This window comes from Neomonachus schauinslandi, chromosome 7 (assembly GCF_002201575.2).
Source record: "Neomonachus schauinslandi chromosome 7, ASM220157v2, whole genome shotgun sequence".
In the NCBI taxonomy this organism is placed as follows: domain Eukaryota; kingdom Metazoa; phylum Chordata; class Mammalia; order Carnivora; family Phocidae; genus Neomonachus; species Neomonachus schauinslandi.
Window position 1 is genome coordinate 93424319 of NC_058409.1, and position 26618 is coordinate 93450936.

At 39.7% G+C, this 26618-nt stretch overlaps 1 protein-coding gene across 2 annotated transcripts in view; it reads right to left on the reverse strand.

Moving 5' to 3' along the window:
* The window catches only part of RARS1 (arginyl-tRNA synthetase 1), a 27192-nt gene extending 4144 nt beyond the window's left edge, over positions 1-23048 (reverse strand). The window contains exons 1-12 of one of the 2 annotated variants that reach the window (XM_021698114.2): positions 22963-23048; positions 21127-21261; positions 19398-19586; positions 17933-18041; positions 17301-17401; positions 16386-16507; positions 15106-15226; positions 13561-13690; positions 12084-12146; positions 8848-9026; positions 8246-8355; positions 3784-3889 (exon numbers count right to left, since the gene is read on the reverse strand). In XM_021698114.2, the coding sequence (XP_021553789.1) occupies positions 3784-3889; positions 8246-8355; positions 8848-9026; positions 12084-12146; positions 13561-13690; positions 15106-15226; positions 16386-16507; positions 17301-17401; positions 17933-18041; positions 19398-19586; positions 21127-21261; positions 22963-23028 (1431 nt within the window). In that variant the 5' untranslated portion in view covers positions 23029-23048. Of the gene's footprint in view, positions 1-3783; positions 3890-8245; positions 8356-8847; positions 9027-12083; positions 12189-13560; positions 13691-15105; positions 15227-16385; positions 16508-17300; positions 17402-17932; positions 18042-19397; positions 19587-21126; positions 21262-22962 lie in introns of both variants that reach the window. The other variant, XM_021698104.2, reaches the window with a different exon arrangement.
* Between the last annotated feature and the right edge of the window lie 3570 nt (positions 23049-26618).

A 26618-nucleotide genomic window follows, 5' to 3' on the forward strand; every position in this document is an offset into this window, starting at 1 on the left:
CTGTAGAAAATATTCAAAAGGAAGCAGAGGGAGGAAAAAAATATGGAAAAAAAAAAGACGGGCACCTGGGTGGCTCAGTTGGTTGAGCGTCTGCCTTTGGCTCAGGTCATGATCCCAGAGTCCTGGGACGAGCCCCGCCATTAGGCTTCCCTGCTCAGCGGGGAGTCTGCTTCTCATTCCTCCCAGCTCCTCTCTCTCTCAAATAAAATCTTTTTTTTTTTTTTAAAGATTTTATTTATTTATTTGAGAGAGAGTGAGTGAGAGAGAGCATGAGCAGGGTGAAGGGCAGAGGGGGAAGCCTGGGGAATCCGACGCGGGGCTCGATCCCAGGACTCCAGGATCATGACCTGAGCCGAAGACACTTAATGACTGAGCCACCCAGGCGCCCCTCTCAAATAAAATCTTAAAAAAAAAAAGCAGAGTGTGAGAGACATGTAGGACACACAGTCAAAAATTCTAACACAGTACTCAGAATTTTGAAAAGAACAGAATAGGACAAAGATGCAATAATTTAAGAGCTATGGCTGAGAATTTTCCTAAACTGATGAAAGGATACAACCTACAGATTAAGGAAGCTCAGCTACTTCCCAAACAGGATGAGTACACCCCCACCCCCCACCCGCAAAAACCCTCAAACCACACTTTGGCCTTTCTTAGTCAAAGTACTAAACAAAGTCTAAGAAAAATAGTACAAGTAGTCTAAGAAAAAGTCACATTATCTTTTTTTTTTAAAGATTTTATTTGAGAGAGAATGAGAGAGAGAGAGAGCACAAGAGGGGGGGAGGGTCAGACAGAGAAGCAGACTCTCTGCTAAGCAGGGAGCCCGATGTGGGACTCGATCTCAGGACTCCAGGATCATGACCTGAGCCGAAGGCAGTCGCTTAACCAACTGAGCCACCCAGGCACCCAAAAATCACATTATCTTTAAAGGAGCAACAATGAGACAACTGATATTCCAAGAAACTACAGAAGCTGGAAGACAATGGAATACCACCTTTAAAATGCTCAAAGAACAGGGGTGCCTGGGTGTCTCAGTCGTTCAGCGTCTGCCTTCGGCTCAGGTCATGATCCCAGGGTCCTGGGATCGAGCCCCGTGTTGGGCTCCTTGTTCAGCGGGGAGCCTGCTTCTCCCTCTCCCACTCTCCCTGCTTGTGTTCCCTCACTTGCTGTGTTTTTCTCTGTCAAACAAATAAATAAAATCTTAAATAAAATAAAATGCTCAAAGAACAGCTGCTGGGCTAGAATCCTATGCCTGCTAAAAGTACTGTTCACAACTAAAGGCAATACAAAGATGTTTTCAGACAAACAAATGCCAACAGAACTTATCACCAGCAGACCTGCACTACAAAAAAAAAATACTAAAAGGAGATCTTCAGACTGAAGGAAAATAATCCCTGATGGAAGCAAAAACACTTCAGGAAGGAATGAAGTGCATAGGAAAGGGTAAATATGTAAATATAAATGAATATTGATGGTTTGCAACAAATAATGGCTAAAAGACTTGAAAAGACCCTTCATAAAAGATATATAAATGGCCAATAAGCATTAAAAAAGGCAATCAACATCATGACTCATCAGGGAAATGGAATTTTGTTTTTGAGAGGGAGCAAAAGAGCAAGCATGCGTATGTGCATGCTTAAGCAGGCTTAAGCATGTAGACAAGCACCTGGGTGGCTTAAGCAGGCTCCATGCTCTGCTCAGAGCCCGGTCTCAATGATCCTGAGATCATGACCTGAGCCAAACTCAAGAGTCAGAGGCTTAACTAACTGAGCCACCTAGGTACCCCAAGAAATGCAAATTTTAACCACAGTAAGATGCCACTGCCTTCACCAGAAGACTAACAAATCCAGTGTTGGTAGATGGGGGCAACTGGAGCGATCATATATTCATGATGGGAGTGCATAATGGTTACAGTACTCTCCTTGGCAATTTTTTTTTTTAAAGGCTTTTTTTTTTTTTTTAAAGATTTTATTTATTTATTCATGAGAGAGAGAGAGAGGCAGAGCGAGAAGCAGGCTCCCAAGGAGCAGGGAGCCCGATGCGGGACTCGATCCCAGGACCCTGAGATCATGACTTGAGCCGAAGGCAGACGCTTAACCATCTGAGCCACCCAGGCGCCCCTCCTTGGCAATTTTTAATGAAGTTAAGCATAAGCCAACTCTAACCCTAAACCCAGCAATGATATTCCTAGATATATATCCCAAAGTAAAAGTGCATGTATCCATAAAAGGGCTTTAACAATGTTGAAATTAACATTTTATTCATAACAATCAACAAACGGAAACATCCCTAATGCCCATCAACAGAATGAATGAACAAAATCTGGTATATTCATACAACAGAACACTATTCCTTTTTTTTAAGATTTTATTTATTTGACAGAGAGAGACACAGTGAGAGAGGGAACACAAGCAGGGGGAGTGGGAGAGGCAGAAGCAGGCTTCCTGCTGAGCAGGGAGCCCTATGCAGGGCTCGATCCCAGGACTCTGGGATCATGACCGGAGCCGAAGGCAGACTCGTAACGACTGAGCCACCCAGGCCCCCCAACAGAACACTATTCTTTAGCAATAAAAAGAAATGAACTACTGATACACCTAGAAAACAGCACCATATTATATGAAGTCCTAGAATAAATGAAAGTGACCCATGGTGACAGGAAATTTTCTGGGGTGATGGCTGGAGTTACCAGGCATACATATGTGTAAGAAATCATCATATTTTACATTTTACTGTATGCAAATTGGCCAAATAGAAGAGCCAAAGCAGTTTTTACCATCATGCAGAGTAAACAAATTAGTTAGATGACCAAATATTCCACCTTTCATCTGACTGTGCTAGATGTGCCTAAGCCAGAACTAAAAGGAAAAACTACTCTGGAGATACCAGCTGTGGAGACTTGGCATCCACCTAGTAGAAACAGAGAGAAAACCTATTTTACATTTCATTTTGTTGGCAATGGAAAGGGAGCAGGTGGGAACAATGTAGTCTCATGGCCTGCCTTCATGCTCTCTGGATTGTCAGTGATCTATCCGAACCAAACGAAAGGGCTTTCCCTCCCTCAAAGGACCTTCTTTTGTGTTGGGCTCTTTCATGTCTATATTTCATCCTACTCTATGTCTCTTTCTGTAATTACACTGTTTATAGTAGTTACGCTCATTCCAAAACATCACTACTGTTTGAATCTCAATTCTTGACCTTCCTATCTTAAAAAATGTTTTTCTTGTGTCTTTTACTCTACTTCTTTCTTGTCAAGTTTTCTTTATTTTGCTTTAATTACTCAAATTCCACACAAATCGAACCACAGTCCTTTTTAAGGGTGCTCTGAAAGCCCTTTAAGTTGCTGCCTACTCTGACACGGCAGACCAATGGCCTTGGGTGGTAGGTGCTGACTGCTAGGACTACTACTCTCCCAAGTGCTCCCTGAAAGAGGAACTCAGCAGATGTAGATCCTACTGTAGGCTGGAGAGTCTAACCTCTTATTTTGAAATAGTTTTGAATCATTGGTTCGAAGTAGTGACAGGAGAATGCAAACAAGAAGCAGAGATAATATGCCACATTAACGCAAGAGGAAACAGCCTTTTTAATAGCCAAGAACTGTATTTTCAAACTAAATGCTCAGTAAGGAAACTTACTGTGCAATAAAATCTGAGTAATATAAGCTTGTCCTAAGTGGATTTGCCCCTCATAATGCTTCCCAGTTCTTTTGATAAAAACAAAAATGAAAAAATCACAACACAACATATGTTACACACACAACAATATGCAAACAAGGCTTAGGATTACCTTGTCTCTTTCTTTTTCCTTCAATTTGTCCATGGATCGTTTTAGTCCTTCTTCCAGAAGGTCTATGAGGCGCACTGTTTCACCTGAACGTGTTTTAAACTTCTTCCTAAAAAAATTTGAGTCTCAATTAAGTAGATGTTTTTTTTTATTAAAGATTTTTATTATTTTTTGACAGAGAGACAGCAAGAGAGGAAACACAAGCAGGGGGTGTGCCGAGCAGGGAGCTCGACGTGGGGCTCGATCCCAGGACCCTAAGATCATGACTGGAGCTGAAGGCAGACACTTAACGACTGAGCCATCCAGGCGCCCCTCAATTAAGTAGATTTTGAAACAGAACTTCTCACTTAGAAAATCTTTGAAAATGAAGGTCTGACACTGCTTTATTCCAGTTGGCAAAAAGGGAAGATGCCAAAAGAGAGAAAGAGTGGTACTCTTAATTATCTTTCATCTATAGTCCTCAACTGAAAGCTTTCTATGCTTTAGGCTCCTAATAGCATTCTCTTCATGTGGACCTGTAATACACTCCCTAAAAGGAAAATAAAGACATTTGTTAATTTGTTTTCATGAACACAAAATCTGGCTTATTCTGGCTTCTTTGAAAAATTAATAAAATACATGTTTCCTCCTAGAACAATTTGGGAACTAAGCAAATTCCTAACTGGAATCTCATCTGCATTTCTCTAGATAATAATCCCACCTGCTGAGGGCAAGCAACTCTGGATGCACAAAAGAAATCAGCTGAAGAGCTTAAGAAAAGCAGGCTACCAGGGCTCCATTCAGACCCACTGAAATCCACCTGTGAGGATGGGGCAAAAGCACTGAGGAGCACTGTCCTGGGCAACATTACCATTAAAAGCATTTCACAGGGGCACCTGGGTGGCTCAGTCGGTTAAGCGTCTGCCTTCAGCTCAGGTCATGACCCTAGGGTCCTGGGATCGAGTCCTGCATTGGGCTCCCAGGTCTGTGGGGAGCCTGCTTCTCCCTCCTCCCTGCTCCTGATCCCTCTCTAGCCATCTCTCTATCTCAAATAAGTAAAATCTTAAAAAAAAAAAAAAAAAAGGCATTTCACAAAAATTGGATTCTAGGGGCGCCTGGGTGTCTCAGTGGTTCAGCGTCTGCCTTCGGCTCAGGTCATGATCCCAGGGTCCTAGGATCGAGCCCCACATCGGGCTCCCTGCTTGGCAGGAAGCCTGCTTCTCCCACTCCCGCTCCCCCTGCTTGTGTTCTCTCTCTCTCTGTCTCTCTGTCAAATAAATAAATAAAATCTTAAAAAAGGATTAAAAAAAAATTGGATTCTACTGGGGCACCTGGCTGGCTCAATTGGTAAAGCATATGATTTTTTTTCTTTTTATTTAAAGAGTTCATTCTTATTTTTTAAGACTTTATTTATTTGACAGGGGAGAGAGAGCACAAGCAGGAGGAGCAGCAGAGGGAGAGGGAGAAGCAGGCTCCCCACTGAGCAAGGAGCACGATGCGGGACTCGATCCCGGGACCCTGGAATCACGACCCGAGCCGAAGGCAGAAGTTTAACCCACTGAGCCACCCAGGCGCCCTGAGCATGAGATTCTTGATCTCGGGGTCATGAGTTCAAGCCCCATGGTGGCCACAGAGATTACTTTTTAAAAATTGGATTTTACCTATTAAACAGAAGTCTGCACAACACTGAGTTTGTAATTTTTTTTTTTTAACGTTAAAAATTCTTTGGGGTGCCTCGCTGGCTCAGTCAGTAGAGTGTATGACTCTTGATCTCAGGGTTGTAAGTTCAAGCCCCACACTGGGTACAGAAATTACTTAAAAATAAAAGCTTAATAAAATCTTAAAAAATTTTCAAAGCAGTAATGGTACAAATGAAGCATGCTTTTCTATCAAACACAAAGCCCACCAAAATAATCAAGATACTTCCTATTAAAGTTATATTTTCAGAGTTACCTTAGAATCTTCTTGCCATTTATTACAGAATTAAAACTCCTTTATTACCCATGCTCTGAATACATTAAATACTTCTGTGGCTTTCCTTATGACATCCCCTAAGTAGTAGTATTCAGCAACCTTCAAATCTTCTGCCTGATAAAATGTTACCTATCATAAAGCTAGACAAAATGGTAAAGGAGGCCTTCCCCTAATGTTGTCTCTATAATAACTGGTCTTTTCTGTTAGTCCTTATCTGCACCTGCCTTGAATTTTTGTGTGTTTTTTTGGTGTTGGCTTATTCCTAGGACCAGTGGTTCTAATATGAAGATCCATATCTGAGTATCAGAAGTTTTTAAAAAAATACCTAATACCTACTTTAGAACCTAGTATATCAATAACTCCCCTGGTGGGGCCTGGCATGTATAGTTTAACAGGCTCCCCAGGAAATTGCTCCCCTTCATAAGACAGGCTCCTTCAAGGAAAAGGTCATTTTCTATTATCTTTGTGTATACACTGGAGCACCCAGCCAATGCCATGCACAGGTGCTCAGTAAATAGGGGTCCAAGGAAGAAGAAGAAGATGATTAAAGGGTAAACTATTTACTATAATTAAAACAGAAAATTTCAGGGCACCTGGGTGGCTCAGTCAGTTAAGTGTCTGATTCTTGATTTCAGCTTAGGTCATGATCTCAGGGTTATGGGATTGAGCTCTGCATCAGGTTCCACACTCAGCAGGGAGTCTGCTTGAGATTCTCTCCCTCTCCCTCTGCCCCTCCCCCCACTGGTATGCTCTAATAGATAAATCTTTAAAAATAAATAAATAAAACAGAAAATTTCACTAAGAAACAGCAGAATCTGAGCATTTTAATGTATTTTAAAATATGGTAAGCTGCCACTGGTTAACTATTAAAATTATTTTTCTTTTTTCTTTTTTTTTTTTTTTAAAGATTTTATTTATTTATTTGAGACAGAGAGAATGAGATACAGAGAGCATGAGAGGGAGGAGGGTCAGAGGGAGAAGCAGACTCCCTGCCGAGCAGGGAGCCCGATGCGGGACTCGATCCAGGGACTCCAGGATCATGACCTGAGCCGAAGGCAGTCGCTTAACCAACTGAGCCACCCAGGCGCCCTAAAATTATTTTTCTTTATGTGGCCTATGATGCCATAATTACATGATGCTGAGTGCAGAAATATGAAACAACAAATCAAGGGAAAAAAATCCCTTAGCATTACATGATCAACAAGTTAAATGCCAAGATATGAATATTGGTGATAAATGTAGATATAAAAGTAAATTTGATAATTTCACCCAACTGTTAATAATCATCTAAACATCAGTCCAAAAAACGAACAGTTTAGAAACTAAGAAAATATAGGCAATACTCAACTCAGTTTTCAAGCACTTTCTTAGGACAACCATGGACACCAAATAAGGACCTAGAGTCTTGATTGCAAAAAGTGCAGCTCTAGAGAAGAGTCCTACATTATATACAGAAGTTTGATGTTGATTCCAAGTCTGTGATCTCCATATAATCTGTATCTAAAATAATACCTTGACACACCTAGCCTTTTACAATGCTTAATTAAGGCTTCTGTAACAATGGCTAACCAAGCATCTTGAGCAACTTCATGTGGTTTTTAAAACCATTACCACCTTTGTGTTATATTTGGGCTGTATCACTAAATCTAAAATGCCACAGATTTTAAGAGACATGATAATTAAATAGTTAAGTGATCCTAACACACTATTAAATGCAAGATGCTAAAAATTTTGTGCCTTTAAATTGATGAACACTGTCTATATATATTTGCTTGTATTTACATTTTATTTTGTAAACACTGAACAGAATGTGGGGAAATGACTGGAAAATAGAAAAATTGGAAATATATTAACATGTAGGTCTCAGGGCACCTGGGTGGCTCAGTCAGTTAAGCTAGACATCTATCTACCTTCGGCTGAGGTCATGATCTCAGGGTCCTGGGATCAAGCCCTGCATCGGGCTTCCTGCTCAGCAGGGAGTCTGCTTCTCTCCCTCTGCCCCTCCCCACCACTCATTCTCTCTCTCTCTCAAATAAATAAAAATGTTTAAAAAACAAACATGTAGGTCTCAAACTTAGTATTTTTGAGATAAACATAAAAATAAAAGCTGTGAATTTTAAAACTCAATTGGAATCAATAAATGTATATGTGTTGACCAGGTGTTCAACTGTGAAGGAAAAAAACCAGACATTTACAAAATGTTTGAAATACACTGTTAAGTATTCTGTTTGAAATCTGAGAAGGTACTATGACAGACTTTACAATTTACTCTTTATAAATCTGTTAAGTCTATTTCATTCAACTTTGTCCAAATCTCTCTAAAAGGCCACATTCTCTAGCAGTGATAAGATATAGGTACAAAAAGTCTCAGTTGGATTCACCATTACCACATATACAGACTAAAGAAAATTGCACATTTTAATTCTAATATGGTATCAAATGAAATGTAGCCTCTTCCAAAGAAATCTGGGGGTCAGGTATGTTATTAACACTCAAGACTTTCCAGACTTACTTGTCTTCCCCCAGCACCACACCAAATCCAGCATGAGACACTCGAGTTACTTTAGGGTCATACCAACCAGCCATTTGAGCAGCACCAAATACTGTCTGGAAGTGCACAGACTACAAAGAAACAAATAGCAAGTTACTTGCTAAGCTTTCTAGTAACAAAAAAGTGACTTAAAACTCTGTGCTTAGGAATAAAGATTTGTAAACTTTACTCACAAATCTTAGAAGGCAAGCGCAATTATAAAAAGTCTTCTTTATACCCAATATATGTGAGAGTAGGAGCAGAACTGTTTTACTTTCTATGTCCAAAAGTTTTTAAAGTGGCTGAATTAAGGGTAGCTTCATATGCAATAATCTCAATTAAATTTTAGGTCCACAACCACCCTTTCGGATAGGAAGGGTCATTGATGTTTATGGAAATAAGCTGAAAAGCTGGGAAGTGTGACCAAATCCAAACCCTGTTTTTCCTCTTATGTTCCACTGCAGTTCTGAATTTTAGTCTTTGGGAAGACTTATAGTCTTCCAGTGCTAAATGCCACAAACCCTACCATACTGTCTCAGCTCCAAACAGATAATGTAAGAACATAAACAAATCTACAAACTCACTTGTCCACTGTCCACCACATAGATAATCATATCTGCTTTTTCCTCAAATAGTCTTTGCTTAAGAGCAGCCAGGTCAGATGTATCATAGGTATAACCTCCATCTGATTTTACTATGGTTAATGGTATAGAACATCCTGGGACAAACACAATCTTTCTGCCGTCATCCACTTGCACAAATCCTAGGAAAGAAATTTTTATTAATAATGTTAAAAGAATCCTGAAGGAATATAAAAGATGAGTTATTATAAGATATTTACTAGAGGGCTCAAGAAATTACATTTTTCCCCCATACTATGGCACTATGACCTACTATGAGTCTTGGAAAATGGCTACTGTCTGGGCACCCATGATGTTCTCAGGGCACAGGTGAACGAGCCGGGCAGTTGCCCGGATTCACACTACACCTGGCTCCCAAAATCTTTATAAAACACCTCACAGGGCGCCTGGGTGTCTCAGTCGGTTATCTGACTCTTGGTTTCAGCTCAGGTTATGGTCTCTGGGTCCTAGGATTGGGCCTTGCATGAGGTTCTGCACTCAGCACGGAGTCTGCTTGTCCCTCTCCCTCTGGTCCTCCCCCAGCACTCTCCCTCTCTCTCATAAATAAAAATAAAATCTTAAAAAACACCTTACTGGAGCGCACCTACTCAAAGACACAGAAAACGGAAATCCATGCTCTGTTTTCAAGTTAGGGCCATATACTTCCTCTGGGGAAATATCACTGCCTCCTGAAATGTACTGAACGGAAGTGAAAACTGTACCAGGATCCAGGAAACAAACATGGCAGGGCTTAGCATTTGGAATGATTAGTGGAAAGAAAAAATAAAATCATGTTCTTACATTCATGTCGAAAAAGGCAAAATTCTTTGATGCAATAAGGGACAAGAAAGAACATGATGACAATAAGAAAGCTATATTTGATTGCTACTATGTACGAAATTTCATTAAGTCTGAAATTCAACCTTCACAATAACTCTATGCAGCAAATATACTCTTAGTATTGGTTTCTTACAGTTTAGGAATCTGAGGCCTGGTAAGGCAAAGGCAGTATAAAATCGTAGTTAAAAACAAGTCCCGAATGTGAAGGAAGGGGAACTCTCTTGCACTGCTGGCGGGAATGTAAACTAGTACAATCACACTGGAGAGCAGTATGGAGGTTCCTCAAAATGTTAGAAATAGAACGATCCTGCGATCCAGCAATTGCATTACTAGGTATTTACCCAAAGAATACAAAAATACAGATTCCAAGGGAAGCATGCAGCCAGATGCTTACAGCAGCATTATCAACAATAGCCAAACTATGGAGAGCCAAAATGTCCATCGAGTGATGAATGGATAACAATGTGGCATATAAATAGAATGGGATATTCCTCAGCCATCAAAAAGAATGAAATCTTGTCATTTGCAATGACTCGGATAGAACTAGAGGAGATTATGCTAAGTGAAATAAGTCAGAGAAAGACAAATACCATATGATCTCGCTCATATGTGGAATTTAAGAAACAAAACAAACGAACATATGGGAAGGGGCAAGAAAAAAAGGGGAGAGGGAAACAAGCCATAAGAGACCCTTAACAATAGAAAACAGAGGGTTGATGGAGGGAGGTAGGTGGTGAATGGGCTAGATAGGTGATGGGTATTAAGGAGGGCACTTAATGATGAGCACTGGGGTGTTGTATGTAAGTGATCAATCACTGAACTGTACTCCAGAAACCAATACTGCACTGTTAACTACCAAAAAAAAAAAAAAAAAGCTCTGAGGCTAGACTGCCTAGGTTTGATTTTCAGACTTGTTATTAGCTTTATGACCTTGGCAAGTAACTAATTTCTCTGTGCTTCCTTCTCATCATTAAAAAAGCCCCTAAAATTTTACTATCTTAAAAGTATAATCCGTAGGCCACAGAAGTGATTAATAAATACCAATTCCCAGTCAAGGAACCAGGCTTTCTTGGAGAAGACAGGTTAGCTGATTCTAGATCTGAGGCAGGAAACATACAAAATAATCTTAGAATGTTGTGTACCTGAAAGTAAGTAAACTATCAAAGACTATAGGGGTCAAGAAAAAGACAAAAAACAAGACATCCAGTTTGAGGAGGCCACCTTTAGCCAAAAATAGGACAGTGAGAAATAAAAAGTGCAGGGCGCCTGAGTGGCTCAGTCGGTTAAGCAACTGCCTTCGGCTCAGGTCATGATCCTGGAGTCCCACGTTGAGTCCAGCATTGGGCTCCCTGCTCAGCAGGGAGTCTGCTTCTCCCTCTGAATCTACCCCCTCTCATGCTCTCTCTCTAATAAATAAAAATCTTAAAAAAAAAAAAAAATTAAGAAGTGTAATAAAAGGTAAATAATTAAAAAATATGAAATATTTGGTGATGAATGGATCTTTATAATAATGCTAAAATTTACTATCCTGAAAGTGATGAATTTATACTGCTTGTCTTTTGTGAACTGTACTTCAGGGTAACCCAAAATTATGTGGCAATGTTTGGCACAGGAGAATTCAAGGTGTAATAAAGAAGGAACAACAGAACACTATCATTTTCCAACCTTTAATGATAATGGATCAAAGTCATGATCATCAACAGCTGCTAAAAACAATAGGGGAGGGCGCCTGGGTGGCTCAGTCCGTTAAGCGACTGCCTTCGGCTCGGGTCATGATCCTGGAGTCCCGGGATCGAGTCCCGCATCGGGCTCCCTGCTCGGCAGGGAGTCTGCTTCTCCCTCTGACCCTCCCCCGTCTCATGTACTCTCTCTCATTCTCGCTATCTCAAATGAATAAATAAAAATCTTAAAAAAAAAAAAAAAAAACAATAGGGGAAGGTCTAATAGGAAAATGTGTGGCTCTATCAGGCTGACACCTGAACCTACTAATCCACCTTAACACAAAGAGAGCGAACCAGACACTGTTGGACTGATTGCAAATAAACAAAAGACAAAGAAAAAAAAACACAAACCATAATTTAAATCAAGCCTCTTCAGAAGATACAGATATGAGGAAGTGTTAAATAATACCATTTGGGAAATTCTCTAAGACAAATGGCCCAGTTTCTTCAATAACAAAAGAAAAAAGCAGGGAGTGGGGAGGGACCCTATGGATTTACATAATTTTTAAGATATATATTAAATGTACAGACTGAAAAAAAACCCTAATGATTAAAAGATTGTAATATTCTCTCCACTTTTGCCTATGTCTGAAAATTTCCATAATGAAAAGCTTAAAAAAAAAAAAAAGGAATGCCTACCTTTATCTTCGAATTCCTTTACAATGTCATTCATCCTGTCTTGATAGAAGGATTCCCCTCTCTCTATTAAAGAGATGTCCAATGCGTCATAGATTTTATTAAACTCTAGGGAAAAAAGTCACCAAATTTAAAAAAATTTGTAAGAATTTAAACAAAGAGGAGACATACATCTTACATTATAAGAAATTTATTATTTAACTGCAACATTTTAGGGGCGCCTGGGTGGCTCAGTCATTGGGCATCTGCCTTCGGCTCAGGTCATGATCCCGGGGTCCTGGGATCGAGCCCCGCATCGGGCTCCCTGCTCTGCAGAGAGCCTGCTTCTCCCCCTCCCTCTGCAGCTCCCCCCGCTTGTGCTCTGTCAAATAAATGAATAAAATCATAAAAAAAAAACCCTGCAACATTTATTAAGTAGGCTCCCCGCTTAAAAATATGATAAAGAACATTATATAACATACTGCTATTTTGAAAATGTAAGACACCCATCAAAATATTAATAGTGAGACTGTATTTTTTTTCTTTTTCCCTGTCCACATCTGTTTTTTTCTACAAGCAGCAGGCGCTTCTTGTGTTAACTTTAGAAATGTTATCCTTAAAAAATGTAAATGAAAAGAAAAAATGAATAGGCCTTTCTTATTTGAGATCAAATATTTTTAAAATTTTCTTACAATTTTCTCTAAATTGTATCATTTACCTGCCTAGCCATGCATCAGTGATGCAATACTACCTAGGGTAGCATTATAAAACATTTTAACAAACTAGTAGTGCAAAATAGCCATCGTTAGCCTTCTTTTTTTTTTTTTTTTTTTGATTTTATTTATTTATTTATTTGACACAGAGAGAGATAGCGAGAGAGGGAACACAAGCAGGGGCAGTGGGAGAGGGAGAAGCAGGCCTCCCGCTGAGCAGGGAGCCCGATGCGGGGCTCGATCCCAGGACCCTGGGATCATGACCTGAGCCGAAGGCAGGCGCTTAACGACTGAGCCACCCAGGCGCCCCCATCGTTAGCCTTCTTTTTCAAAGATTTATTGGCTATTCTTACCCATTTATTCTTCAAAGTGACCTTTAAAATTATGTTTGAAAACCTAAATTGTCTTATATCCTGTTATTTATTTCTCTTCACTTTGGTCTGACACATTTCTAAATAAATTTATTCCAATGTGTTTTATAGCTTTGGTTGCTACTATGAATAGGATTTTCCCTCTTTTCTTTCCTGATTAAAAAAAATGTTTTTGGAATTGAATTTTTTTCCTAATTAATTTTTCTTGGTTTCTAAGAAAGTTAAAATTTGCTCTTGATTATCTTAATAAATTTTCTTAATAGTTGTTTCAGTGTCAGAAAATATTTTTAAAAAGATCTATTTGCCAGTCTTTTAAAGTTTAACATGTCATTAAAGGTCATTCTGAGTAAAGACCCAAGGAAACTACATGCAATGATATTTCTTGGATGAATGAATGAACGAAGCCCAGAAACTCACCTTGGCGGGAAACATCACAGATAAGCTTCCAAGCTTTTGTAATATCTGGATTTTTACTTTGGAGCAAAACTACACACTGGTATGCCCGCTTCTTAAATTCCTCCTCAGTATCAAATCTCTTCTTGGATTCCTATTTTTAAGAGGAAAAAAAAAAAAGTAATGTTTGTAAAAAGCCAGCCTTTTATTTCTAGGTAAAGAATTTCTAAAACAAAAAGCAAACACACAAACAAAAAAAAAACAAAAGTGAGGAAAGTGAAAATTTACAACACCAGTACAAAAAACAGAACAGGTGCTCTATCTCAACATTCAACAATAGTTAAAATGAATGTGCCAAAGAACACTATTACTTCTTTTGAAATCATTTTTCTTGAAAATACCAAATTCTCATCACAGTGCTACCTCCACTTTTCCAATTCACAAAAACCTTCTTCACCCTAATGATTTAAGAGTAATAAAGAATAACTAACAGGTAGAGCTGAATTTTCTGTGCTTCATCTTCCACTTTGGATATGGTCCTGGATGAATAACTCATTCTTTGTAATTAAAAATAATATTGCTTTCATTGTTTCTATCTATTCTGAAAGTAACACATGCTTACTGCAAAAAAATATATATTGTTAATTCTACCCCAACCTAACCAGGGATAATGTTTTGCTGCATTAATTCTAGACATTTCTTTGCAAATACATACCTATGTGTTTTAACAAAAACTGGAATATACAGTTTTTCTTTTACTGTGTTTTATAACATTAGCTATATAATTGACCAGTCTCACATCAGTAAACATATTATTTTCAATTTTTTCATTAGAAAATACTTACCAAGACAAACCCCAAAAAACATTAACAACAAGAAAAAACCACACAAATGTTTACTTTTTAATGCTGTAATCCTATTCTTGGGAAGTTGTCTATCAAAAGGAAATAATTTTAAAAATAGAAAAAACTTATATGTACACGTTGTCTCAAAGTTGTTTACTGAATGAATAAAAGCATTCCAAAAATGCAGGGAGAAAAAAACCCCAATAGGAATTAATATAAACTTCAGTACATCAATCCAACAAAACAATGTGCAGCCAAACCATACAGTAACATGAAAGTTGATAATGAAATGTTAAACACAATACAAAAATTGTATTATAATCACAAACAATGTAATAAAGATTTGTATATGGATGTCACAAGTGAAAGGTGACCAGTGATCAATTTAAAATTATGGTTTATAGTACATTTGTCTTTTAAAAACTATTCTTACATATACTATAACATTTTCAACTTATATAAAATGAGAACATCAAAAAAATTTTTAAATACTAAAATGTCTTTTGATCAATGAACTTCTAAATTCACTTAATAATGGGTAATATGGTAGAGTTCAACTTTTAACATACACCAATTAAAAATGCAAAGATGCTGTGTTAAGGGGCAGAGAGTTTAGTTTTAACCCCATAGTAGCTTCAAATACCATTCTGAACTCCCTAAAGAAAACTAATAATTATTATGAATGGTAAACACAAAAATATTATAACAATAAATGGTATCTAACCTTATAAAAGGCCTGAAGATCCCCAATAGGAGGTGACACTGTTAGGTAATCTGGAAATTTATCTTGCAGGTGAGCGATGAGCATGCCAAACTGGGTCCCCCAGTCTCCTACATGGTTTAATCTAATGCCAATCAGAAGACAAAATCATTTAAAAATGACAAACACAGACATCACATTTGATAACATCTTGTTTACTCAGTTGTCTTCTCAACTGGTCTGCAAGCTCCAGGAGAGGCAAGGACAATGTACATTTAGAAATGTTTACCCACTGGGGTGCCTGGGTGGCTCAGTCAATTAAGCGTCTGCCTTCGGCTCAGGTCATGATCCCAGAGTCCTGCGACTGAGTCCGATGTCAGCCAGTACTCTGCTTCTCTCTCTGGCCCTCCCCCAACTTGTGTTCTCTCTCATTCACTCTCTCTCAAATAAACAAACAAAATCTTTACAAAAAAAATATATAAAATGTATACCCACTGACAGAGTCTGCACATAACCGGCCTCCAGGATTTGTGGTCAATGAAGTTCCTATCAATGAACTATGATTTGTTTATTGTGTAGTTAACTGAGACAGACAGGTGAGCCAATGTTGATCATTACTTTATGAAAATTTTAACTTTTCATCCAATTATCTTAGTGTGATTTAGGCCAATGTCTAAAAAGGTGAGCCAATGTCGATCATTACAGTTTTATGAAAATTTAACTTTTCAACCAATTATCTTAGTGTGATTTGAGAACCAATGTCAGTGGACAAAATTCTTCAAAATGTGTCAATCCAACCACTTTACACCTTACTGCTTTTAACTAATCTCAAACCACCAGATCACCTCCTAACTAGATTATTACAATAGTCTTCTTACAGTTCTGCCTTCCTTGCCTAGTTTCTTCACAGACGCCAGAATAATCCTTAATTAGATTACATTGCTCCTCCTAATTAAAATTCTTCAATAGCTTCCCATCACACTTAAGAATAAAATCCCAGTTTCCTACCATGGCCTACAGGCCCAGCATAATCTCTTTCTTGCCTACCCTTCCCCCTAGTAAAATATAACCCCATGGATACAGGAAGCACTCAAGAAATATTTGTGGAATGAATGGGGGAGATTTTCCTTGGCTCCATCCCCAGACAGTCTAAAAGGTATCAGTTTAGAGAAGCCCAGGACATAATTTATTTAAAAAGCCCACAGGGTGATTAGAAGCAGAACCATACTTATGAATCACTGATTCTTTCTCAAGCAACATTTCCTATTTTCTATAGAAATTTCTAAAGGGAAGAGCACATATACCTTAGCACATCATATCCTGCAAACTCAAAGAGGCGGCACATGCTCTCTCCTATGATAGTTGATCTGAGATGGCCTACGTGCATTTCCTTAGCTATGTTGGGAGAGGAGAAGTCAACTACAACCTGAGACAGAAAGAGGGGGAAAAAAAAAAGTTTTTTTAGACAGTATTGTACTTTAATTATTTAAAGTGGTAAATATAGGTACAAAGGCCATTATGTTACAATATATAAATGTATCAAAGTAACACCGTGTACATCTTAAATTTGCACGGTATGGGCGCCTGGGTGGCTCAGTTGGTTAAGCGACTGCCTTCGGCTCAGGTCATGATCCTGGAGTCCCTGGATCGAGTCCCGCATCGGGCTCCCTGCTCGGCGGGGAGTCTGCTTCTCCCTCTGACCCTCCCCCTCTCATGCTCTCTCTCTCTCTCATTCTCTCTCTCAAATAAATAAATAAATAAATCTTTAAAAAAAAAAATTTGCATGGTATGTCAATACCGTCAATTAAAAAAATTTTTTAAAGGGGTATAGACATTTTATTCTGCTAACATTCATTAATAACATTTAAAAATAAACTCAGACTTAAATAACAGCTTAGGTTGTAATTCAACTGTGTTAGATTTCTGGTGAATCTACTTGTCCATGATTAATTGGATCAAATTTGTTTATACAAATAATCTATCCTCTATTTCAGCCAAACCTCATAAGTATCAGCTGGCTACTTCAAATGCCTTGTGGAATGAAGTGAAAAGAAAAATCACGTAATAAGCAAGACCCAGGCAAAAGGCTATTTCAGTTATGTCCATAACCTTGAATATTAATGATTAAATCTCAATATAAAAAGTGACCGCCAGTTCCCTCCCAGCCCTTGTCATACAGCTCTAAGGTGTTAATATATCATTGCAAACTGTGCATATACCTTTTTATTCTCTCCAAGGGCAGGTAGTTTAACACCATTCACCAGGAGACTGGTCAACTGTTGTGATACAAAGTCCTTTCTTAAGTGGACATTAATAAAACCTAATGAACAGTAAGAGGAGAGAAAAAAAAATCAGATAGCTTCCTATCTTAGAATTCTGATTGCTCACTTCCAAAGACTTTCTCAATTTCAATTATGCTGGCTCCAGAATGCTGATAAGGCTCTGGCAAAACTTAAAAGACTCCAACACCACCTAAGGCCCTCTAGTTAACTCCTTCTTTCAGTATCTATTTCAAACATTACCACTCTCTTGAAGCTTCCTACTTAATCCTGGGCCCCTTCACTCTCAGTATATGATTTGTTGGTGGACCTTTTATCACAGATTTATCTGCCATTATCCATCTCCTTTTTGCTAATGAAAAACTGAGTCACAGAGAGGTGAAATAACTCATCCAAGATCAGGCACCTCAGTCTAGACCAAAACCTCAGTTTCGTAACTCTCAATCCAAGGTGTTTCACCACCTTGTTCAGTATACCAGTTTAAACCTACATTTATATGTTATATGGTTCCTTTTATTTCAAAAAGGACCCAACATCAATACAACTACTTAAGAAGGGTAACACTGTCATACCAGGGCCGGCAATTTCAACTTTTTCAACACATTCATTGTCTGGGAGGTGTTTGGTAATGTTTTCGGCAATTTCTCTTGGATTAACTTTCTGTTCCTTGGTTTTGAGGATCTGTAACACAATGTAAAATGATTCATTACACAACAGAGTCCAGCAAGTTACTCAGAAATACACAACTGATAAAGCATGAGATGCATCTGACATTAAGACCCATCAAGAGGCAGAAGCAAAGAAGTCCAATGACCTTGTAGATGGATAGATTAAAGCATCAAGCATCAACAGTGCCAAGAGGAATACAAAAGTGCCCAAGGCACATGATCTCCATTTCAAAATGAGCTGCCACACATTATCTGTAACTCTTTTATGAAGACTTAAAATTTTTAGTTATGGGGCGACTGGGTGGCTCAGATGGTTAAGCATCTGCCTTCAGCTCAGGTCACGATCTCCAGGTCCTGGGATCAAGCCCCACGTCAGGCTCCCAGCTCAGCAGGGAGTCTGCTTCTCCCTCTCCCTCTGCTGAATAAATAAAATCTTTAAAAAAAATACATAAAATTAAATCTTTAGTTATGATGCTGGTTTCCAGGATATTCACATTTGGACTTTTCCAATCATGAAAGTGTGCAATATTCAGGCTTGGGTAATAAAAATAGTACCGTTATAACCTTAACCACAAACATATTATACAATGCAGCTATTTAAACTGGGGAATTCTGGGGCAACTGGGTGGCTCAGTTCGTTGAGCGTCAGGCTCCCTGCTCATTGAGCATGGAGTCTGCTTGTCCGTCTCCCTCTCTCTTGAGTAATTAAATAAAAATTTAAAAATGTGGGTACCTGGGAGGCTCAGCCATTAAGCGTCTGTCTTCTGCTCAGGTCATGATCCCAGAATCCTGGGATTGAGCCCCGCATCGGGCTCCCTACTCAGCAGGGGAGTCTGCTTCTCCCTCCGCCCCTCCCCCCTGCTTGTGCTTGCTCACCTCATAAATAAATTTAAAAAATAAAAAATAAATTTAAAAATGTAACTCAAAATGGTTCTTACTAAAAAAAAAAGGGGGGGGATTCCTCTAACTGAAAATGAAATACATAAGCCCACCTCAGAGATACCACAGCTGCATCACATATGTAATGGGGACACTGGCTGGTAAATGGCTAATTTGTAATCTCTCACCTTCCGATAATCATCAATAACACACAGCAATCCTGGACATAACAGGAGGGAAGTACCAAGAGTATCAACTACCACCCTTAAATACTGAAAAAACATATAAAATATACATATAAAATTTGAATATTCAAACTTGTGTTTTAAAATCAAAAACATACTTCCTCTTTTCTCAAGTTTTTCAGAACTGTGGAAAATGTTCTTTTCATTGAGAATACAATTTGCTACTATTTATGTAAGAAGTAACGATGATGATTAATGCTTAAGAAAATCAAATCACCAAGAATGCTTTACAATAATACAGTCACCTGAGAGATACCCATAGCACTATTACACTGGTAGTCCCCAAACTTGGGCTGTTGACTTGGTGTCACTATCAGAGGAGGATTTTCCAAATCTGGATATGCAGCGTGAATGGCACAACCAAAGACATCTTGCAGTCGGCTATTGATGTTAATCATATCTTTAGTTGGTCTGGTTCTTTCTGCTTGAAGACTCTGAGAAAAAAATGAAAATGTCAACAAAATATTAAATTATCATACAAAATACTCCCCAATATTTTGAGAAACCTTCAAATGTCTTGAGAAGGTAACACACCAAAAGGTAACATACATTGTGCAATGCTCTCACATCTGGGAAATGCTGAGAAACTAACAGGACAACCATCCAGTAAGTGGTTCTCAGTCGGAGCATGTGACCAAAGTGACCAGGGAAAGAAGTTAGGGTGAATGAATGGGTGTCCCACACAGTATTTTATTCATCTATGACTTGTTTTCTGTTGTTTGTGTACCTTGTGTTTAGCTACTGTTTCTCAGTAGGGCAAAGTATTTGTGAAAGAACCAACGGGCCCCCCCATTACACTGACAGCATTCTGTCATTTACACATTAGAGCTAATATGCATTATGGAAACGTGTATTAGAATACACTGTACTTGGGGTGCCTAGCTGGCTCAGTCGGTAGAGCATGGGACTCTTGATCTTGGGGCTGTAAGTTCGAGCCCTTACGCTGGGTGTAGAGATTACTTAAAATCTTAAAAAAATAATAATAATAATGATAATAAACTGTTCTTCTTTTGTGTTTTTCCTCATACCTTCTACCACACAGACATCTAATAATACTTCTGAATTAAAATAAATACAGAAATGAATACAAATAAGTGCAGAATAAATGAGGTAATCAGAAAAGTGAGGTATTTGGGGGAAGACTCCAAGGAAAAGAAATGTTATTTTAGAAGACTCAAAGAAAAAGTTATTTCAAGCAGAACAGATCCCAAGTAGGTGATTGAAAAGACTTCATGGGAGTGGGGCGGGCAGAGTCTAAGATAAATAAATGGAGTCAGCTTTGGAAAAAAGAATATAATGCCAGTACAGCCTGGCTGAAGTAGTATACACATACTGGAGAACAATTATGGGGGTGAGGTCATCCTCCAGGATGTGTCATCAGCAGACTTGAAAGGCAGGCCAAGAAATTAAAACCTCCACTAAAACAAGCTCAGTTTTTTGACAAAACTGATAAACACTGTTAGATTATAAGGTTATTAAATAACAAATACAGCACAAGCTTCATGGAAAAAAAAAAGTTCTGAAATATTAAGTGGAAAAAAAACAAATGACACTATGAAATATAAACTGTAAAATAACCAACTTAGGGCAGAGAAGGACTGTGGTTATATTCTAATATTTTCTTTTGATAGAGGAAATTATTTAAAATTCAAAAAACGTTTTTTTAAAAAAAGGACTGGCATAAACTATTAAAAGAAATGTCTCAACCTTATTTGAAGCCTACTTCAAGCTGGTCACATATTTAGTATGATCAAACATTTCAAGGGGCCCTGGAAGGACAAAGCTACACTAACTTCTCCGTTACTTGCACCAACAACTTAGTCCTAACTAGTCTAAGGCAGGGGAAAAGACAGGGTGTCTTTACTCATGTCTCCATATTCCTCAGGGTATACTTTCTGAATCTTTGATAACAAAAGTTTTTTAAAAGATACAATAATTCAAATTACAGAATGAAAAACAACCTGCAGTACTTACCTTTCTAAGGATATTCAGTCGATACTTTAATTTTAAATTTTCTTCTCGCAACTGCTCCAAATTTGGAGAAGCTTCTAAAGAGCCGCAGTTTTTTAACCGATCAATTTCGGCAGTCAGAGACTTAATCTCTTTTTCCTAAGGAAAAGGCACTTTGTTCAGTCCACAGTCCACTTACGATTGACGACTTCCGTAATGTGATAAACTGCACCATGAACTTACTCCTCTCCAACAGGGCATGGCAGAGGTGATGGGATTGATGGGACTTCCCTTTGATAAGCTGTGATTTTCCCTCGAGGCTTTTGATTACATCAGCATATTATCATTTTTTTTAATTTTATTTATTCATTTGTCAGAGAGAGAAAGCACAAACAGGGGGAGGGGCAGGCAGAAGGAGAAGCAGACTCCCCATTACGCAAGGAGCCCTACAAGGGACTGGATCCCAGGACCTCGGAATCATGACCTGAGCTGAAGGTAGATGCTTAACCAACTGAGCCACCCAGGTGTCCCAGCATATTATCCTTTTGTGTGAAAGAATTAAGTGTGTATGTTGGAGGAGAGGCACAGGGGTGTTAAGTACATAATGGGATAAGCCTTATATCCTGTTTCTTTGGTCTTAGTAAACCACTCTGATTTAATGAGAGCACCAGTTAAGTTCAAGAGTGACCAACCTGACCTAACTACCAAATCTTAGGACTTGGGGCTCTTTTAAAAAGGAAATGCCTTTTGTCACATTTAATATACTTCAAGTGTCTTTTGCCCTTTCTTAGACAAAATGACTTCCCAATTTTTCCCTTAGCTTCCATTGTCTCAGATCCTAAACCAGGATTTTTCTCTAATACCTAAAACTAAAAACATGCCAATCCAGAAGACAATAAAGCTTCCAGCCTAAGAGAATTACTAAAAGGGAGATTCCTCACCTGAAATTTGAGAATGTTTACCAGGAGGTAACTACAGCATGAACAGGTTGCCATAAATGACCATATATTATGTTCCACGCACACAGCTAAACATTTTCCAGAAATTATCTCTATAATTCTTTATCGCAATCCAATGATAAGGTACTTACACCCCAACACTGACAAAGAATATATGGCTCAAAACAAGAAAGAACTTGCCATTTTACTTGACCAACTTGTATTTTGTGATTGCTGATTTGGTATAAAGCAGTTCCCTTGATAGAAGTACTTAAACCACTTTATTACCCCTCCCCACCTGAGCATAAAGGGTAATGTAAATATCCCACTTTCACTTTTATAAGCTGTGACTGTTCTTCCCCCAGGAATACTGACAGTGGAGGGCAAATGAACCACTGTGTGGGCTTTTTAGATTCCTCTTGCTCAGTAACAATGGAGAGAACAGCTGAGCTGCGAACGAGGACCCAAGGCTCCCGCTCTTATCCCACTTCCCTCTCTGCCTGACCCCCCCCACCCCCGCATCCTGAGAGAGCACGTGTGTGCGGGGAAGGAGGGGCACAGTGGGGAAAGCCTGTACTGGACACGCCAAGCTTCAGCGCACCAAAGACGCTGGTTTGGGGGGCTCTAGGAGAGGACAAGGACCTCTACGTCGGGGATGCTGGTTTGGAAGGCTGAAGATCATTGTCACATGGGCCTTGTTAGGATGGGTTTTTCCTCTCCACCCTGGAGGGCCATCCCTGGGACGGTGTTCGCTTCCGAGGTAGCACAGACCTGGATCTCGGGACAACGCTGCCCGCGCCCGGGGGGGTGGGGGGACCAGGGCGGTCCCCGCCTCCCTGCCGCTGTCCCGATGCTGCTCGGGTGGGGGGCAGATCCTAGTCCTTCCCCTCCCAGTCTTTTCACTGGTCCCATGTGGTCCTACCTGCTGCAACAGCCTTGCGGAGCACTGAGCCACCAGACCTTCCATCCTCCCGTCAGCAACTAACATTTTAAGTGTCCGGAAGCGGAAACGACCAGCCCCTCCCGGAAGCGGAAATCCTCCTTCCCGCACCGCCTGCTCCTGTCGACTGTGTGCCGCCACCTCTGTTGCCACCTGGCGGGATCCAGGCGACACTGCGGGGAGAACCGCACCCCCGGGAAATGTCGGCTGCTGGCTTTGGACTCTAATGGTGGGGCAGGGGCAAAGAAATTGAGGGGAATTGGGCAACAGCTGCTCTGTGCTTGGACTAACTTGGACAAAGACACTTACCTAAGGCCTCTGTCTCTCAAGGGCTTCAGTTTGCCCTTTTGTGAAATGGTCACATAATTAACAAAATCCATTCATTTATTCAACAGGCATTTATTGTGCACATGAACATGGCAGACGCTATTCTAGGCACTAGAACACAAGCTGGAAATAAGACAGGCAAGGTCCCCAAGAGATATGCTAGACAAAAAAAAAAAAAGCAAATACTCTCAGGTAGTTTTAATTGCCAGGAAGGTGTTAAAAGACAAAATTCAAGTAAATCTGAAGATCTAAAGGGCTTTATTAATTCGTGAATGAGGCAGCATCCCATCTTGCAGTTGAAGGGAAGATCCAGAGGGCTACAAAAAAGAAAGGTTTTAAAGATAAGACAAAGAAGTCATAAACAAAAAAGGATTATTTACGGTGTGGCCACCTTTCTTTGGAGACAAAAGGGTCTTAGGTGGATTACATCATCTGCCTTTTGGGGGACGGAGGGGGCCCATGTGACAGATTGATTACCTTACTGGTTCTGACCAGACAAAACTTTTTTTTTTTTTAAGATTTTATTTTGGGGGCACCTGGGTGGCTCAGTCAGTTAAGCGGCTGCCTTCGGCTCAGGTCATGATCCCAGGGTACTGGGATTGAGCCCCGCGTCAGGCTCCCTGCTCAGTGGAGAGTCTGCTTCCCCCTCTCTCTCTGCCTACTTGTGCTCTCTCTCTATCTCTCTGTCAAATAAATAAATAAAAGCTTTAGAAGAAAAAAAAAAGATTTTATTTTTAAGGGCGCCTGGGTGGCTCAGATGGTTAAGCATCTGCCTTCGGCTCAGGTCATGATCCCAGAGTCCTGGGATCGAGTCCTGCATCAGGCTCTCTGCTCCTTGGGAGCCTGCTTCTCCCTCTGCCTTTCTCTCCCTCTCTCTCTGTCTCTCATGAACAAATAAATAAAATCTTTAAAAAAAAAAAAAGATTTTATTTTTAAGTAATCCCTACATCCAACGTAGGGATTAGGGATTCTGAATTCACAATCCTGACATCAAGAGTCACCAGTTCCACTGGCAGAGCCAGCCAGGCATCCCTGACCAGAAAATTTCTAACTGCCCAATTAAGACTACGTTTCTGGGAGAGGCTGAAAGTGCAATTAGGTTAGGTGTTAAGCCGGGTTTGGTGATTTGTCCTAAGTGATGCCATTTGGGCCCTATGGTTTTCTTCTTAACAAAAATAATGTGGTAGAGTGATTTGGGTCAGGGAAGAACTCTTATCTGAGTTAAAATTTTAAACAGCTAACCTGGGATTTAAGTTCTGAGAGGACAGGGACATGAATGGTCTTTTTTCACTCTTCCCTATGGCCCCAGTACTTAGAGCAGCAGTCTCTAAACTTTTTGGTTTCTGTGTCTTAAAAAATTTATACTCCAACAAAGATTTTTTTTTTGAAGTTGACACCCCAAAACTCTTGTCACAACTTTTTATTTTTTTCAGATTTTATTATTATTATTTTTAAAGATTTTATTTATTTATTTATTTGACAGAGAAAGAGAGAGAGGGCACAAGCAGGCAGAGTGGCAGGCAGAGGGAGAGGGAGAAGCAGGCTCCCCGCTGAGCAGGGAACCCAACGACATGAAGCTCGATCCCAGGACCCTGGGATCATGACCTGAGCTGAAGGCAGATGCTTAACCATCTGAGCCACCCAGGCGCCCCTAAGATTTTATTTTTTAAGTAATTGCTACACCCAACATGGGGCTCAAACTCAGAATCCTGAGATTGAGAGTCGCATGCTCTACCGATGAAGCCAGCCAGGCACTCCTGCCACAATTTTAAATAGTGGCAATGGCCTATTTTCTGGCTTGATGTTTCTTTTTTTAAAGATTTTATTTATTTATTTGTCAGAGAGACAGAGAGAGAACACAAGCAGGGGGAGTGGCAGGCAGAGGGAGAAGCAGGCTCCCTGCTGAGCAAGGAGCCCGATGTGGAACTCGATCCCAGGACCGTGGGATCATGACCTGAGCCGAAGGCAGACGCTTAACTGACTGAGCCACCCAGGCGTCCTTGGCTTGATGTTTCTTGTTAAGTGCTCTCAATGTATTTTCATCACAACTGTAGAGCTGCAACAAACACACAAAAACCTGTAGAGCTGAATATTTAGCTCATCTGGAATGTTACCACATTAATTAATTGGCAAAGCCAGGTCTCTTTGTCAAATAATTCAAATCATATTTACTTATTTTTTAACTTAAAAGTTTACCTTTATATTTTAAGCCAAATAAAAGTGAATGTATGTTACGTGACACCTTCTTATTTCTAAATTCTAAGAGAAAAAGAGTTGTAGAGAAGGAGGGATGAGTTGGTGGATGGACAAATCAATGGAAAGATCTCCACCTTCAAGATAAAGCGGGAAGTAAGGGCAATCTTTTTAAAAAGGTTATTTTGCTTGGTGCTCAAGGATTTGCCTTCAGGAGAAATTCATTCTTGGAGTGTACCTTTTTCAGTTCCTGTTATTTTACACCGAGGGCAATGGGAGCGGTGTTATGCCTTTTCTTGTGAATGGAGGAGTGTAAAAAGAAAGTTGGGTAACTGCATTTGCAGGCAAATCAATTTTAGGAAAGAGGACACAAAAATTCAGTATCTGCGGATGGATTTCCCTAATGTATCCAGATCTACATACCTCTAGGAATGTCTTCCTATACCTCAAGGCGCATATAGCCCAGTTTGGAAGACCCTTTACCTGGAGTGGTGCTGGTCACAGGGCATTGCTCAAAAACTGCTTCCTAACTGAATGAATAGGAGGGTTCTAAGCAGAGAGGTATCTAAAGCAAATGACCTGAGGCAGGAGCTAAATTTATTTGAAAATAGAAAAGAGGGGGATTGGATATGACCCAAGTGGGGAAATTGGCAAAAGTGAAGCATATAGGAATTTATAAATCAGAGCAGAGGTTTTTAATTTTATTCTAAGCACAATGGGAACCATTAGAGGGTTTGGATGGGGTAGTGGAAGATAATTTTTTGTTTTCTAAAAGAGGTGCTTTGGGATTAATTGTATTCCCCCCAAATTCATGTCAAAGTCCTAACCCTTAGTACTTCAAAATGTGACTGCATTACTGTGGTGTCTCTCCCCACCAGATGGGGGCCCCCAAATGTGGAGCAACGATCAGGTGGGGACTGGTGGTGCAGGCGGAGAAAGGATTCACCAAAGGCAGAACAAAGGAGATAGAAGTTTATTGAACATACCACATGGGAGCTGCAGACGGACAGCAAAGGGGAGACTGTCTACAACAAAGCAGAGTCAGTGGGTAGGGGTTGTTTTTAAAGGTGGAAGATGAGGAGGTATGGGGATATATGGAATTTTCCCTTTTTTGGTAA